At 36.6% G+C, this 14,090-nt stretch overlaps 4 protein-coding genes across 5 annotated transcripts; all 4 read left to right on the top strand.

The window, feature by feature from the left end:
- Window positions 1-762: 762 nt before the first annotated feature.
- On the top strand, window positions 763-4,001 carry LOC108818460 (protein NSP-INTERACTING KINASE 1). The gene is made up of 10 exons (XM_018591433.2): window positions 763-896; window positions 1,051-1,170; window positions 1,316-1,448; window positions 1,554-1,625; window positions 1,727-1,870; window positions 2,057-2,128; window positions 2,204-2,263; window positions 2,349-2,446; window positions 2,530-2,679; window positions 2,753-4,001. Exons 1-10 carry the CDS (start codon window positions 845-847, stop codon window positions 3,841-3,843), a joined length of 1,992 nt encoding a protein of 663 aa, XP_018446935.2. The 5' UTR covers window positions 763-844; the 3' UTR covers window positions 3,844-4,001.
- Window positions 4,002-4,830: 829 nt separating this feature from the next.
- LOC108814155 (phenylalanine--tRNA ligase beta subunit, cytoplasmic) lies at window positions 4,831-8,922 on the top strand. 2 transcript variants are annotated; one of them, XM_018586660.2, is made up of 19 exons: window positions 4,831-4,974; window positions 5,079-5,156; window positions 5,243-5,298; window positions 5,387-5,617; window positions 5,714-5,829; window positions 5,921-5,987; window positions 6,157-6,198; window positions 6,382-6,423; window positions 6,578-6,654; window positions 6,723-6,849; window positions 6,930-7,097; window positions 7,303-7,431; window positions 7,526-7,627; window positions 7,729-7,860; window positions 7,958-8,032; window positions 8,119-8,226; window positions 8,317-8,412; window positions 8,497-8,580; window positions 8,667-8,922. In XM_018586660.2, the coding sequence occupies exons 2-19, from the start codon at window positions 5,099-5,101 to the stop codon at window positions 8,733-8,735; spliced, it is 1,779 nt and encodes a 592-aa protein (XP_018442162.1). In that variant the 5' UTR covers window positions 4,831-4,974; window positions 5,079-5,098; the 3' UTR covers window positions 8,736-8,922. The 2 variants fall into 2 exon arrangements, with proteins under 2 accessions (XP_018442162.1, XP_018442163.1); XM_018586661.2 differs by having other exon boundaries at window positions 4,873-4,974; window positions 5,082-5,156.
- Window positions 8,923-9,261: 339 nt separating this feature from the next.
- LOC108814876 (uncharacterized) lies at window positions 9,262-10,469 on the top strand. The gene is made up of 2 exons (XM_018587515.2): window positions 9,262-9,720; window positions 9,827-10,469. The coding sequence occupies exons 1-2, from the start codon at window positions 9,367-9,369 to the stop codon at window positions 10,298-10,300; spliced, it is 828 nt and encodes a 275-aa protein (XP_018443017.1). The 5' UTR covers window positions 9,262-9,366; the 3' UTR covers window positions 10,301-10,469.
- A 209-nt stretch (window positions 10,470-10,678) lies between these two features.
- On the top strand, window positions 10,679-13,309 carry LOC108815139 (protein GAMETE EXPRESSED 3). The gene is made up of 8 exons (XM_018587793.2): window positions 10,679-10,808; window positions 10,893-11,080; window positions 11,167-11,475; window positions 11,579-11,828; window positions 11,909-12,193; window positions 12,273-12,452; window positions 12,520-12,662; window positions 12,745-13,309. The coding sequence occupies exons 1-8, from the start codon at window positions 10,730-10,732 to the stop codon at window positions 13,255-13,257; spliced, it is 1,947 nt and encodes a 648-aa protein (XP_018443295.1). The 5' UTR covers window positions 10,679-10,729; the 3' UTR covers window positions 13,258-13,309.
- Window positions 13,310-14,090: the final 781 nt, after the last annotated feature.

Here is a 14,090-nt window from a genome sequence, read left to right as displayed (position 1 = left end):
GGATTTATCCAAGGGTTTACCATGAATTTAGGATTTATGATTTAGGGTTTAGAGTTGGTTGGGTAATATAAAATCTTTAGGTATTATTTAGTTTTATTTAGGTTTAGTGTTTTGGTGACGGTATTTTAAATTTAAAATCTTTTTTACGATTACTATTATTTTATATTTATTTTTTATTTTAAAAATATAATAAAACTTGACAATATTTTGTTTCCTTTTTTAAAAGATATTGAATATGAAATAACGAAATCTTATTGGTTGGGTGAACCTAAAGGTTCACTCTAGGGATGAACCCAAGTATTTCTCTAAAAATATTTCCGCTTTAATCATCCTTTGAAAACCAGTAACTTATTTTCATCAAAATTATACACACTGCATACAAACATTTTATGTATCTGTAAATATGAGTGAAATGACTCGAGAAAGAAAACAAATGTGAAAATATATATTTTAAAAAAGAAACCTTGTGCACACAAAAAAAAACAAGAAACCACAGACAAAAAAATGACAGAGTGGCAGCTAGCAAAAGAACAGTTTTCTTGATTTCCGGTTTTACCCTTTTGAATTTTTGAAATACAACTTGCTCTACTGACTAATCTTGTCCTTTACAAGAATATGGGTAAATATATTTTATTTTTTACATTTTTTTAATTTGAGTTATTACTTTTTAACGGTCTCCCCACACACAAAAGCTTTATCGACAAGCATGCGATGAACTTTTTTTTTTTTTTTGCTAAATATGCGATGAACTTCGCTTTAGACTACCAATGAATCTGATATTTATTTCCCATTTTTAAATTCATTTCTGACACATGAAAAAATTAATTCTTTAAAAATAAAGATCATGCTTTTGGTGAAGTGGGTTCCTCTGCCATATAAAGCAGTTTTTCTTGATGGTGAAATGTTTATAATTTAACCTCAAAAATAATACTTATAAAAATTTGGTTTTTGATTCTTCCAGTCTATCTCACTCTCTCTATATCTCCATCAAATATCAAATTATCTGGAAACTGAGTACATCTTGTTTTCTTCTCATTCTCTCTGTTTCAGCAATGGAGAGTACTATAGTTATGATGATGATGAGAAGATCTATAGTTTATTTCTTTGGTTTTCTCTGCCTTCTCTGCTCTGTAAGCGGTTTACTTTCTTCTAAAGGAGTTAACTTTGAAGGTAAGTCATCATAAAGTTTAAATTTTCAGTCTCACTCCTTAGCAATCAAAGCTCCAGCTTTCTAGTTTATTTTTTTTATTTTTAAATGTTCTTACATGTGTGGTTCTTGATCCAAACTAATGTGGGAATTGGATATTTTCTTTAGTGCAAGCTTTGATGGACATAAAGGCGTCATTACATGATCCTCATGGTGTTCTTGATAACTGGGATAGAGATGCTGTTGATCCTTGTAGCTGGACAATGGTCACTTGTTCTTCAGAAAACTTTGTCATTGGCTTGTAAGTTTCACATTTTACATCAATTCATTCATTTATATTATATAACATGACTAAGAAAAAATTTAAGTCAACTTTTGACAAAGAAATGCTCTAATTTTATTACAGGGGCACACCTAGTCAGAACTTATCTGGTACACTATCTCCAAGCATTACCAACTTAACAAATCTTCGGATTGTGTGAGTACTAATAATCACTGTTTTACTTAAAAATCATTTTGATTATTTTTTCTGTGTGTGTTTGTGTATGTTTTTGATGAGTTTTTCTCTCTCTCTTGCAGGCTGTTGCAGAACAACAACATAACAGGAAAAATTCCTTTTGAGATTGGTCGGCTAACAAGGCTTGAGACTCTTGATCTCTCTGATAACTTCTTCCGTGGCGAAATTCCTCTTTCACTAGGCTATCTACGAAGCTTGCAATACCTGTAAGACTAGAACTAAAGTTGTTTTTTTTTTTTGAAGTATAGCAGTTTCCACTGTACAAACGTTTTTTTGGGATGAATAAATTTAAAATTCTTTCAAAAAAAAAAAGAACTAAAGTTGTTTAAAAGATCTCTTAGTTTGTGATCTTGATATATAACTATATAAGTATGTTGTATGTGTAACATCAGGAGGCTTAACAACAATTCACTCTCTGGAGTAATTCCTCTGTCACTATCCAACATGACTCAACTTGCCTTACTGTAAGCTAAAATTCATCATTCAGTTCACATTAACCAGTTCATATGTAATGTAATGTTGGGTCTTTATTTTCCCAGAGATTTATCATACAACAATCTTTGTAGTCCAGTCCCAAGGTTTGCTGCAAAGACCTTTAGGTGATATTCATTCTTTCTCAAAATCTCTCACTCTTTCTATAATTAGCCTTTGGTCAACTATAACTGTTTCCCTTTCTGATTACAGCATCGTTGGGAACCCGCTGATCTGTCCCACTGGCAAGGAACCAGACTGCAATGGAACTACATTGATACCAATGTCCATGAACTTGAATGAAACTGGAGGTAACTAGCAAAACTACTTGTAAACACTTCAATCTTGGTAATGATCATACCTAACTAACAGCTCCTTTCCTTGTTTTTGAAAGCTCCTTTATACGTCCGTAGATCAAAGAATCACAAAATGGCAATAGCCGTTGGATCCAGCGTTGGGATTGTATCATTGATCTTCATTGTTGTTGGTTTGTTTCTCTGGTGGAGACAAAGACATAACCAAAACACCTTCTTTGATGTCAAAGGTTTGAGATCTTTCCTTCTGTTTCTTACTTGCATACAATAGAAAGATTCATTTGTAACAAATCTCTTCATCAGATGGGCATCATCATCATCATGAAGAAGTCTCACTAGGAAACCTGAGGAGATTCGGTTTCAGGGAGCTTCAGATCGCTACTAACAACTTCAGCAGCAATAACCTCTTGGGGAAAGGAGGCTACGGGAACGTATACAAAGGCACACTCGCTGACAGCACCGTGGTCGCGGTGAAAAGACTCAAAGACGGTAATGCGTTAGGAGGAGAGATTCAGTTTCAGACAGAAGTCGAGATGATCAGTTTAGCCGTTCACAGAAACCTCCTGAGACTCTACGGTTTCTGCATCACCCAAGCCGAGAAGCTTCTGGTCTACCCTTACATGTCCAACGGAAGCGTAGCTTCCAGGATGAAAGCCAAACCGGTTCTTGACTGGAGCATCAGGAAGAAGATAGCCATAGGAGCCGCGAGAGGGCTCGTGTATCTCCACGAGCAGTGTGATCCCAAGATCATCCACCGTGACGTCAAAGCAGCGAATATACTTCTTGATGACGACTGCGAAGCCGTGGTTGGTGACTTCGGTTTGGCTAAACTTTTGGATCACCAAGACTCTCACGTCACGACTGCCGTGAGAGGCACGGTAGGTCACATAGCTCCTGAGTATCTCTCTACAGGTCAGTCCTCTGAGAAAACCGATGTTTTCGGGTTCGGGATTCTTCTCCTAGAGCTTGTGACGGGACAGAGAGCGCTCGAGTTTGGCAAAGCGGCTAACCAGAAGGGAGCGATGCTCGAGTGGGTTAAGAAGATACACCAGGAGAAGAAACTCGAGGTGCTTGTGGATAAAGAGCTGATGAAGGAGGAGAATAAGAAGAGCTACGATGAGATCGAGTTGGAGGAGATGGTGAGAGTGGCTTTGTTGTGCACGCAGTATTTGCCTGGACATAGACCGAAGATGTCTGAGGTTGTTAGGATGCTGGAAGGAGACGGGCTTGCGGAGAGATGGGAAGCTTCTCAAGGGAGATCAGAGAGCAGTGTTTCGAAATGTGGAAACAGTAGGGTGAATGAGTTGGTGTCGTCATCTTCGGATAGATACTCTGATCTTACTGATGACTCTACTTTACTTGCGCAAGCTATGGAGCTCTCTGGTCCTAGATGAAAAAAAAAATCTGAAAAGGGGGTTTATGTTTCTTGAATCTCAAGGATTCTTGTTTCTCTCTTTCTTATTTATTTGTATAATATAAGGTTTTTTGTTGGGAATGTTGTTTCTGCAATTGTATAGGCTAAATTGTTATTAAGAAGTTTTGATTTAGTGTACTGTACTTGGGAATTAGGGTTAGATCATAGCTTCTTTTTTGTTTGGTTCCTGGATTTCATGTTTTGGAATTTGGAAGTTTCAAGTTTGAGAATACATTTTATCATAAGCTTTTTTGTCACAAAAAATAAATTTAATTTTTTTTAATATTTATTTGTCTTTTCAAAAATTTGAAACTTCATCCTAAAACTCCACCCTCGTAAATCTAGGGGGTGTATTGAATCTGAAATTTGAAGTGATTTGATTTTTAATGAGTTTTGAGATGATTGCAGGAGAATTAGAGAATTTGGTGTGACTTTTGTTAAAACATTCTAAAATCTCATCTAAAACAGTGGGATTTGAATTTTTATTTTTATAACTAAGGAACTCCCCTCAAATACTTTAAAAACACTTAAAGTACTCTAAAAATCTCTAACTTAAATTTTGTTCAATAACAGTAGATTTCAGAGTGTTTTATAAAATGTCAAATTCAATAACACTGGATTTTAAAGTGTTTTTTAAAGTCCACATTTGAATAACAGTGGATTTGTCATTTTAATACAAATCACTTAAAACTCTTAGTTGAATACACCCCCTAAATCTTATATTTATATTAATTATAACTCTGTGGACATAAGTGCATATTTATGGTTTAATAGAACATCTTATGGCTCGTTGAAAACAAACAAAAAAATAACTATCCAAGAAAATTTCTCTAAATTAATTTTGTTCAAAAAACTTACATCATAAATTTATTTTCTTTTAATTAATTAATTTTGCTTTCTAACAATTGGGTAACGTTTATGATTTTTCTTTTTGTCAATTTTCTCAACCTTCGCAGCCCAGCCCACCTAAATAATAAAACGGAAAAAATACATTTGTTTATTTAACCTAAGTAAGTCGCCTTTTATTTTCTCTTCCGTCTCCCAGTCGCGCGTATCCCTATCCTCATTGCATTGTCGCCGCGGTTCTAGACTCTCCGACCAAATTTAGCTGGTGAGTCTCCGTCAATCTCGTTGCTTCCTCCCCACCCCAGCTGGATCTTTCATGTCCTAAACCCTAACGAGAGTTGGAAAATTTTCAATCTTTTTTGTTTTCAGCAGGAAGAAAGAATCCGACAATGCCTACGGTTGGTGTCGGTAGAGACCGTTTGTTCGCTGCTCTTGGAGAGACCTACAGTAATAAACCCTAACAAAACCCTTCCTTCAATTTGTGTTTTTTTTTTTCTCACTTCTTGTTTGTTTGTTTGGTTAAATGTCCTTAGCTCAGGAAGAGTTTGAGGATCTGTGTTTCCGTTTCGGTATTGAGCTTGATGATGTGGTGAGTTTGCTGTCCCTCTGAATAGTTTCTTTTCTTTTCTCGTTTCATGTTTCCCACTGATTAGTTTCTTCTTTTTTTCTTTTATTAGACTACTGAGAAAGCAATAATCAGGAAGGAAAAACATATCGAAGAAGAAGCTAAGGATGACGAAGAGACCATCTACAAGATTGATATTCCTGCCAACAGGTACGATTTGCTCTGCCTTGAAGGTATTGCTCAAGCTCTTCGCATTTTCAACAAGAAGCAGGAGATTCCAACCTACAGCCTTTCTCACATCCCCAAGGACAAAATGCTTAAGATGACTGTTAGATCTGATCAGGTCTGTGTGTATATCTTACTTACCCTACTGTCGCAACTCGAACAAAACAAAACTTTCTTTTGTTTTTTTTTTCTGATGATTTTCGCCGTTCTGCAGACATCTCAGATTCGCCCTTATGTTGTCTGTGCTGTGTTAAGAGGGGTAACCTTCGATGAGGCTCGTTACAACAGCTTCATCGATCTTCAGGACAAGCTCCATCAGAACATTTGCAGGTTATATGTTATTTGTCAGTTGATCCATTATTAGCTGCGAATGTAATCTCTGTGGACATTTATACATTTTTCTTTCACTGCCTATTTTCAGGCGAAGATCCCTGGTTGCTATTGGAACTCATGACTTAGATACATTACAGGGTCCTTTCACATATGAGGTGACTACTGTTATACTCTCTTTTCCACTTTTGTTATTTTATCTGCTACTCTTCCTCTCTTGTTCCTGTTTAGTGTCATTTCTGTAGTTGAAATGATAATCAAACTTATGTACAATCTATTTCTTTTACGCTAGGCATTGATACTGTGGTCTTTGCTTCTTATTTTCAGGCTCTGTCGCCAAAGGATATAAATTTTGTCCCTTTGAAACAAGTAAGTTGCCTTTCTCTGCTACCTACTCATGTAGATATGTGATTTTATTTCTCGTTGCTTGTAGCATTTGGCATCATTCAACTTACTGTTACAGATATATTGTTTTATGTCTTTTTATGATAACATCTTAGTATATTTGGTTTTACATTTGTTACCCTGGCTAATACGAATCTCCTGGTGCAGACTAAGAGCTTCAGGGGTGACGAACTAATTGAATTCTACAAGGTAAATCACCAATAAACATGAAAGTTGTTAGTTTTTTGTTCATATCAGTCAGAATATTTACTCAGACTGCAACCGTTCTGTATAAATTTCTTCTTAAAAACTCATCCTTTTCTGATGACTGCTTTATTTTAAATTTACGTTTCTTTTTTTGCAGTCCGATTTGAAGTTGAAGAAGTATCTACACATTATTGAGAATTCACCGGTCTTCCCTGTTTTATACGACAGTAAAAGGCATGTAGTGGTTCTTTAGCAGTAAACTAAGTGTATCAACTGAAAATAATGAAGGTTTACTTTTGCAGAACGGTGTTGTCATTGCCACCTATTATCAATGGTGCACATTCAGCAATTAGCCTGCAGACAAAGAATGTCTTCATTGAGTGCACAGCAACTGATTTGACCAAGGCCAAGATCGTTTTGAATACAATGGTAACGTAGTTGACAAATCAACAATCACTACTTTAGTGACTACTGTTTCAATGATCATTCGCCACTGTTTTGTTTTCCAGGTTACAACCTTTTCTGAATATTGTGAGAAGAAATTTGAGATTGAGCCTGTTGAGGTTACATATGACAACGGACAGTCATACATTTATCCTGATCTAGCTGTCTACGATATGGATGTTCCTCTCTCTTATATCACTGACTTAATGGGAGTCTCTTTGGAGGTGGAAGAGGTAATGATGGCGATCAAGTTGTTTTGTTACTTATTGATCAATGAACCATTCTCCTTGTTCAATATTCAATCTAGAGGTTGCAGTGAAAGCACATATATGTTAGGAGCTTCTTTTCTTGGTCTGCTGTGTATTTTTCTTTCCCTTTGAGGAGGCCCCATGTGATACTAATCCTTTTGTTCTGTGAAATGGCATGTGTAACCTCCAGGTTACAAGTCTGCTGAACCGAATGCAGTTGCGCGCTGAGCGATCAACGTCTAGTGAGGGCCAATGTCTCGTAAAGGTGCATGTACCCCCAAGCAGAAGCGACGTGCTCCACCCTTGTGATGTTATGGAGGTAACTTTTTTTTTTGTAACTAGGCCTTTATACGTTGATGGCATTATGAATTATTTTGAGTAGTTAATTAACAGCTTTGGTTATATTTCACCAGGATGTCGCCATTGCCTATGGTTACAATAACATCCCGACAAGAATGCCCGCTTCGATTAAACCGCTGCCTTTGAATGAGCTCAGCGATCTTCTCAGATTAGAGGTTACTAGCATTTCCACTTACTTCGTTTATATCCATGTGAAATACAGTTAAACATTTATATCTCGCAGAGGTTATCTTATTCAATCTTTGGCACTTTTTAGATTGCGATGAATGTGTACACCGAGGTTCTGACATGGATACTGTGCTCACACAAGGAAAACTTCGCATTACTGAATAGAGAAGATGACAATTCAGGTGTTATTATTGGGAACCCACGGGGTGCTGATTTCGAGGTGCCTCTCCAGAACCTTTTCTTCTCATATTATATACTCATTGGCCATTTTCTTGCATCCTCCTCGTTACTTACCTTCCCTTTGTTTCATTAAACAGGCTGTAAGAACGAGGCTAATGCCTGGAATACTGAAGACAGTTGGTTCTAACAATAAGCACCCTAAACCTATCAAGGTAGAGCGCTTTGGTTTACCTTCCTTTCTCCAGTTACCATACCTGAATTTGAAGTCTCTTGATCAATTTTTTTTTTTTTTTTCAAGATTTTTGAAGTAGGTGACGTGAACTTATTGGATGAAACAAAAGACGTCGGTGCATCCAATCGCCGCCATCTCGCTGCACTTCACTGTGGTGCTACTTCTGGATTTGAGGTATAGGGATTTTTTCCCAACTCATCTTCTTATCCAATTGTTGTGATGCTTAAAATCTTATCTTGAGAGACTTATCTGTATAATGCACAGCTTATACATGGTCTCGTCGATAGAATCATGGAAGTAATGGGAGTCCCATTTAAACCAGAGGGTGACATTATAGGATACCATATAAAACGCTCTGAAGTAAGCTTTTTTACGAGTTACATTGTCTTTGTTACCAAACGCAGACACTCTAAAACTTTTTTGTTTTGCTCTAATCTGTGAAAGGAACCTGAGTTCTTACCTGGTAGACAAGCCAGTATCATTTGCAAAGGGAAACATGTTGGTAACTTCGGAATAGTTCATCCTGAGGTATACACTTTCTTCATCTTGTTTTGATTTTAAAAAAAAAACGCATATCAGGCCGTTCGGTTTCTGATTGTTTATTTTTGTTCCAGGTTTTGATCAACTTTGACATCACTGATCCATGCTCTTTCGTGGAGATTGACATCGAAGCTCTCCTCTAGAAAAGCTTCAACTGTTGCAAAATTCTCGTTTTTACTTGTTTTGAGGATAAAGAGAGGATTGTTCCTACAATATATTTAGCTTTTTTCATTTGATGGATTAAATTATTTGCGATTTTGCATAGATACTCTTTTCATATTTGTATACTTGACTGTCTGAGAAAAAAAGTTGTTGAAACTTTTGGATCGAGATCAGTTTGCAAATTTGTACACACTAGCGCTAGAGAAGATTGATCCTAACTTGTTGTGTTGCTTTTAGAAACACTGTGCGGAAACATTATCACATACATGAGGTTTGTTCACACATTAGGACTCGAAGTCGAAGCTAAGATCTTCACCAACATATGGATGTGTTTGTTCACACATTAGGACTCAAGGTCAACCCACAATTTGTATAAGTATTTAACATGATCTGTGTGTTATCTAATACTAGAAAAAATAGACACCTAAGTATCATATCGACATAATTGCATTTGGTTTCTTGTTGGTATCTCCTTATTGAGTTTCTTTTTAATTTTAAATAAATTAAAATTGTGGTTACAAATACAAGAGAATCGGAGAGGACAAGAATCATCCAACATTACACAAACAGCTTCTTCTTCTCCCAAGGCAAAACCTAACAGAGTAACAAAAAATGGAGATGGTGACGAGTTTTGTATATCCACCGCCTCCGTCGATACTGCTCAACACCATGAGCGTCGTTGGTTTAGTCTCTCTGGCGAAGGTCGGTTGGTCGGAAGTAAGAGGAATTCATCTCAAATACTCCAAATTCAACAACAACAAAGCATCTTCTTCACCATCATCATCACCACAACAGCCGCAGAAACCTCCTCTCGGCAGCTTCTCCAGCCGAACCGGAATGCTTCTGCTATACACACCTGCCTTCCTAGCCGCGGCTGCTTCTTTCTTCCTCGTACCTTCTGATGATCTCAGGTTTCTTCTCCTCAAATCCGCACTTGCCCTCCATTTCTTCAAAAGGATCTTCGAGGTAATAACATTCCCTTCCCTCCCTCTGATGCATTTCGTCGAACACCTTGTACGTATAGCTTGGTTCTTGACTACTTAATTCCTCTCTGACGCATTCCATCGAACAGGTTATGTTCATTCACAAGTACAGCGGAGAGATGGCGATAGAGTCAGCTCTCACCATAACCAGCAGCTACTTCTCATCCACGGCGTTGCTGCTATACAGCCAGAACTTCACGCTTGGACTAACCGAGCCAGCTTTCGATCTGAAACCCCTCGGGATTGTGATGTTTGTGGTGGGGATCGTTGGGAACCTGTATCACCATGTTTTGCTAGCTAAGCTGAGGAGTGAAGATGGGACTAAAGAGTACAAGATACCCAAAGGCGGTCTCTTCGACACGATCATATGTCCTCACTATTTGTTCGAGATCCTTGTGTTTTGGAGCTTCTTTATGGTTTCTCAGACCATTTACTCGTTTTCTTTCGCCATGGGAACCACTTTCTATCTCGTTGGTCGGAGCTATGCTACGAGGAGTTGGTATCTTTCTAAGTTCGATGACTTCCCTAAGCACATCAAGGCTCTGATTCCCTTTGTGTTCTAGTGAGATTATCTGTGCTGCCAAATGTTTTTTTTTTCTTTTTCTTTCACTTAGAATTGTGGAAGCCTGATTTCATATCACTAATAATGTTTGTGAGGATTATTTGCTTATTTATAATCACATTTATTTGAAAAACTTTATACAATCTACATGAATTTATAGATTTAAAATACATGAATTTATAATTATTAAAACTGAATTTCCATTTGAAATTTTGAAAGATAATTACACGATTTAATAGCCAAGCGAAAATAATTATTGGGCCATGATTTGTAAGCCCAAATACTACTATTGGGCTACACTCGGGTTTTAATTAATGTCAGTTACCTCCACGGACCACTTAACTGACACGTCGTCCGTGTTTCTTAGTTTGGGCGGCAAATTTGCAGAAACCGGCTCTGTCTTCTCGACCTTCTTGTGAAATCTGCAACAATGGTGGATTCGAGATTCTTTTTCGTGTCCTTAACCATCATCTTGTTCTTAGTATTCTCTACAGTTGCTCAATCACCAGGTTAAATTTTACTCTCCATTACTTTTTACATCATTAAATTTTCCTCTAGTAAATAATTTTTCCCCCTTTCTGAATTGTTTCCAGACCAGACCGTGGAGAATAAATCTCTTCGAGTTCTCTCGAAGACACTAATCGGCGATGACGGCAGAGTCTACGCTTGCTCCGACAACGATTTCTTCTCCTTCGAGTCTAACGGTTCAATCGCTTGGTCTGTACACATGGATTTCAAATGTAACACCGGTTTCTCCCCGGTTTATTCCGGTTTTAACCAGGTACGTTCCAATCTCCCCTCTCAACCGTTTCTCTATCTCTTCTGCTTTCTCAAAACAACTAATGGACGGTTTGTTGTTGTCTTCAGATGCTCGTTCTTGCAGAGAACCGAATCCTGAGAATCGATTTCCCGAGAAACGGAACCAAAACCGAACCGGAGATGTTCTTCGATCCAGGCGAAACCATTCTCGGTTTCGCGGTTAGCATATCGAGTTCTTCGGTTTACATCACGGTCAAGGACCATGGTCTCTACGCTTACAGTATGCTTCGCCAGCAACTCTGGATCGCAGAGCCTAAAACCGAACGGTTCGGATACAGATTAGGTTGTAGAAAAGATTACGACAACTGTAAATTCGATTCTGGACCGGTTATTGATTCTTGCGAAGCAAGCATCTATGTAACACCTCTTTTTTTCTCAACTTCATTGTATGTTGTTGATTGATTCTTGCGAAGCAAGCATCTATGTAACAACTCTTTTGTTTTAATCTTTTTCTTTTCAGATATCAAACAATGAAGGAGAACTCTACTCGTTATCTCTCCGTGGCACATACTACCAATGGATCCAAGATTTGAGTCTAGTGGACCGGTTCTTCACCGTTACACAAGGGAACAACGGTCTAGTCTACGTTGTTTTCCCAACAAAATCGTTAGTTTTCGCGTTAGATTCTTTTTCCGGTGACATTCTCTGGCAGAAAACCGTCGGTCCATTAGCAGAAAGTTCCAGTTCACAGCCTGTCATAGACACAAACAGTCAGTCTCTCCATTAGCCAAATATATTACATTGTAAGATCGCTCGAATTTTAGTCTAATCAAGATTTTTTGTAGCACAGGTTGGGTTTCGATTGGTTCGCTGGATGGGACATTGTACTCGTTCTCAAGAAAAGGGGAGCTTCATAAGATACCAGAAAACGTGGAAGCAGATTTGATGATCCAAGTAGAGCCGTTACTGGATTGCTCTGGCAACGCGGTTTATGTTTCTCAGACAAAGCTAGAAGGGAAGACCGATCTAGTCATTGGAGATAGTACTTACGTGTCGGCCAAGAAGCCAGAAACCGCGGTCTTTTCACTTGTAGTTCCAGAGACCAGATCCATCCACTGGTCTCATAGTTATTCTGGTAAAAACCCTAAATGACTACTTACTACTACTCTTAGTCTCGTTGAAACTATTTTGATATGATGAATTTTTTGTATCAGATCAATCTACGAGTTTGTTACTAGATGAAGATCTACAACATTTTGTGTTGGACGAGAGGATTGTTCTTGCGTTCATTGCAGCTTCTAACTCAGGAAACCCATTTAGATGTCGTTCGAAACACGTCAAACTGTCATCTAGCTGTTCATTTGCAGAACCAGAGCATCTTGATATCTACATTGGTAAACCATAAAACACCAGTCTTATTGGTTTCTTGTATCTCAAGTAACTATTTTTTTCTTCTTTTAGGTAATGAAAGAGCGATAATTTGGTTTCTACTGTTCGAGTTTGTGATCATAGTCCTCTTTGCGGCGCTTGTGAGGTTCTGTTTTATATTCTGGAAGAAACAAAAGCTTCAAGGTCGTCCCTTCAGTGTCTTTTTGGACAAGCGAGTAAGCAAACCCTAGACTTCTTTTTTTGTTACTTAGGTCCCAAGAAATCCTCTGCTTACAGTTATTTTTACTTTTATTTCAGCGTTTGTTACACAGAAAGAGGAGAGAAATCGATAGGACCATAACAAGACTTCAAAACAAATCAACGGCTGATGAATTCTCCGTGGATAAAATCAATGATTTGGTTCAAGAGAGGGAAAACGTGAAGAGGAAACTCTCTTCGACCTATAGTCTTGGAAGGGACATAGATGCGTCAAAATCAAAAGATCATGTTCTTCCCTTGTACGGGGGAGGTTCTAGAAGCCTCTCTTTTAGAAATAGGGAGAACGAGAGTATCACCATTTTTCAAACACATCGCCATGAGTCATCATCATCCTCGGAAGAGAGCTATAGGGACCAGCACTATGATGATGATGATGATGATGGTGTTGCGGATGACGAAAATGATGAAGGTGACTTGAAACGCAAGCAAAAGGGAAAGTTCTTTGTTCATTCAGAGGGTTCTACTAGTGATGATGATTATGAATCATGCGGTGTTGCAAGTAGTAGAAGAAGCACATATTTGAAGAAGAGGTCGTTGTCTTTAAGAGATTGAAGATTGCTAATGTGTAATTTGTAGTTTATAACCAAACAAAAATATTTATAGCTGTAATCTATCTATCTATACTATTATTTGCGAAGTAAAATTTTGGATTCAAGCTCTCACGTTAAAAGTTAGAATGGTTAATATCGTTTGTATCCTTAATGAATAAAATATATAAATTAAATCTAAAATAAAAACGAATTTAAATGATTAAAAACGAAATTAAATGATTAAAAATAGTAATAACAATAATAAGAAGAATTATCTGAAACCTAATATGTATTAAAAATAAAATATGATATATATACATATATATTGTGTTGTTATCTGAAATTATCTTTTAATAATAAATTTAAAACTAAAATAAAAACAGAAAAACATAACTAAAGATTAATTAAGAAAAATTATCAATTTTATATAACTTAAAAGAGAACATTTAGTTTATACTACTATATTCAAAGCGATTTTCTTTCTTTCACTTTAAAATTTAAAGCGTTTAAAATCTTCACTATCCTTAATACATAATTAGATTATATTTGTTAATATATAATTACTCACAAATTAAAAACGGATTTCATTAATTTGATTCTCACCATTATCTACAAAATTATATATTATGTGATCCAATAATATTTTACATCAAAATATTTTAAAAATAAATATAAATCCATGTATAGAGTTTTATGAATATATGAATATTTTCAAATTTTTACATAATAAATATATTTTATTAAAATAAAATTTATTGTATATAAAATTAATAATTAATTAATTATTAAATATATTAAAGGCATGAAAATAATTTATTTTAATGGTTCTTGAATTGATAATATATTTATTTAGTA

The sequence above is a fragment of the Raphanus sativus genome, chromosome 7, assembly GCF_000801105.2.
Source record: "Raphanus sativus cultivar WK10039 chromosome 7, ASM80110v3, whole genome shotgun sequence".
Taxonomy (NCBI): domain Eukaryota; kingdom Viridiplantae; phylum Streptophyta; class Magnoliopsida; order Brassicales; family Brassicaceae; genus Raphanus; species Raphanus sativus.
The sequence above is the reverse complement of the archived record's forward strand: the minus strand, read 5'-3'. Positions and strand labels throughout refer to the sequence as shown.

Coding starts and splice junctions, on each gene's coding strand:
- LOC108818460 (XM_018591433.2), top strand. CDS start 845: ATGCTTTTGGTGAAGTGGGTTCCTCTGCCATATAAAGCAGTTTTTCTT. Junction 1,171..1,315: donor TAAAGGAGTTAACTTTGAAG/GTAAGTCATCAT, acceptor TATTTTCTTTAG/TGCAAGCTTTGATGGACATA. Junction 2,129..2,203: donor ATGACTCAACTTGCCTTACT/GTAAGCTAAAAT, acceptor TTATTTTCCCAG/AGATTTATCATACAACAATC.
- LOC108814155 (XM_018586660.2), top strand. CDS start 5,099: ATGCCTACGGTTGGTGTCGGTAGAGACCGTTTGTTCGCTGCTCTTGGA. Junction 5,830..5,920: donor CTCCATCAGAACATTTGCAG/GTTATATGTTAT, acceptor GCCTATTTTCAG/GCGAAGATCCCTGGTTGCTA. Junction 6,655..6,722: donor GTTTTATACGACAGTAAAAG/GCATGTAGTGGT, acceptor TTACTTTTGCAG/AACGGTGTTGTCATTGCCAC.
- LOC108814876 (XM_018587515.2), top strand. CDS start 9,367: ATGGAGATGGTGACGAGTTTTGTATATCCACCGCCTCCGTCGATACTG. Junction 9,721..9,826: donor TCTTCAAAAGGATCTTCGAG/GTAATAACATTC, acceptor TCCATCGAACAG/GTTATGTTCATTCACAAGTA.
- LOC108815139 (XM_018587793.2), top strand. CDS start 10,730: ATGGTGGATTCGAGATTCTTTTTCGTGTCCTTAACCATCATCTTGTTC. Junction 11,829..11,908: donor GCCTGTCATAGACACAAACA/GTCAGTCTCTCC, acceptor TTTGTAGCACAG/GTTGGGTTTCGATTGGTTCG. Junction 12,663..12,744: donor GTGTCTTTTTGGACAAGCGA/GTAAGCAAACCC, acceptor CTTTTATTTCAG/CGTTTGTTACACAGAAAGAG.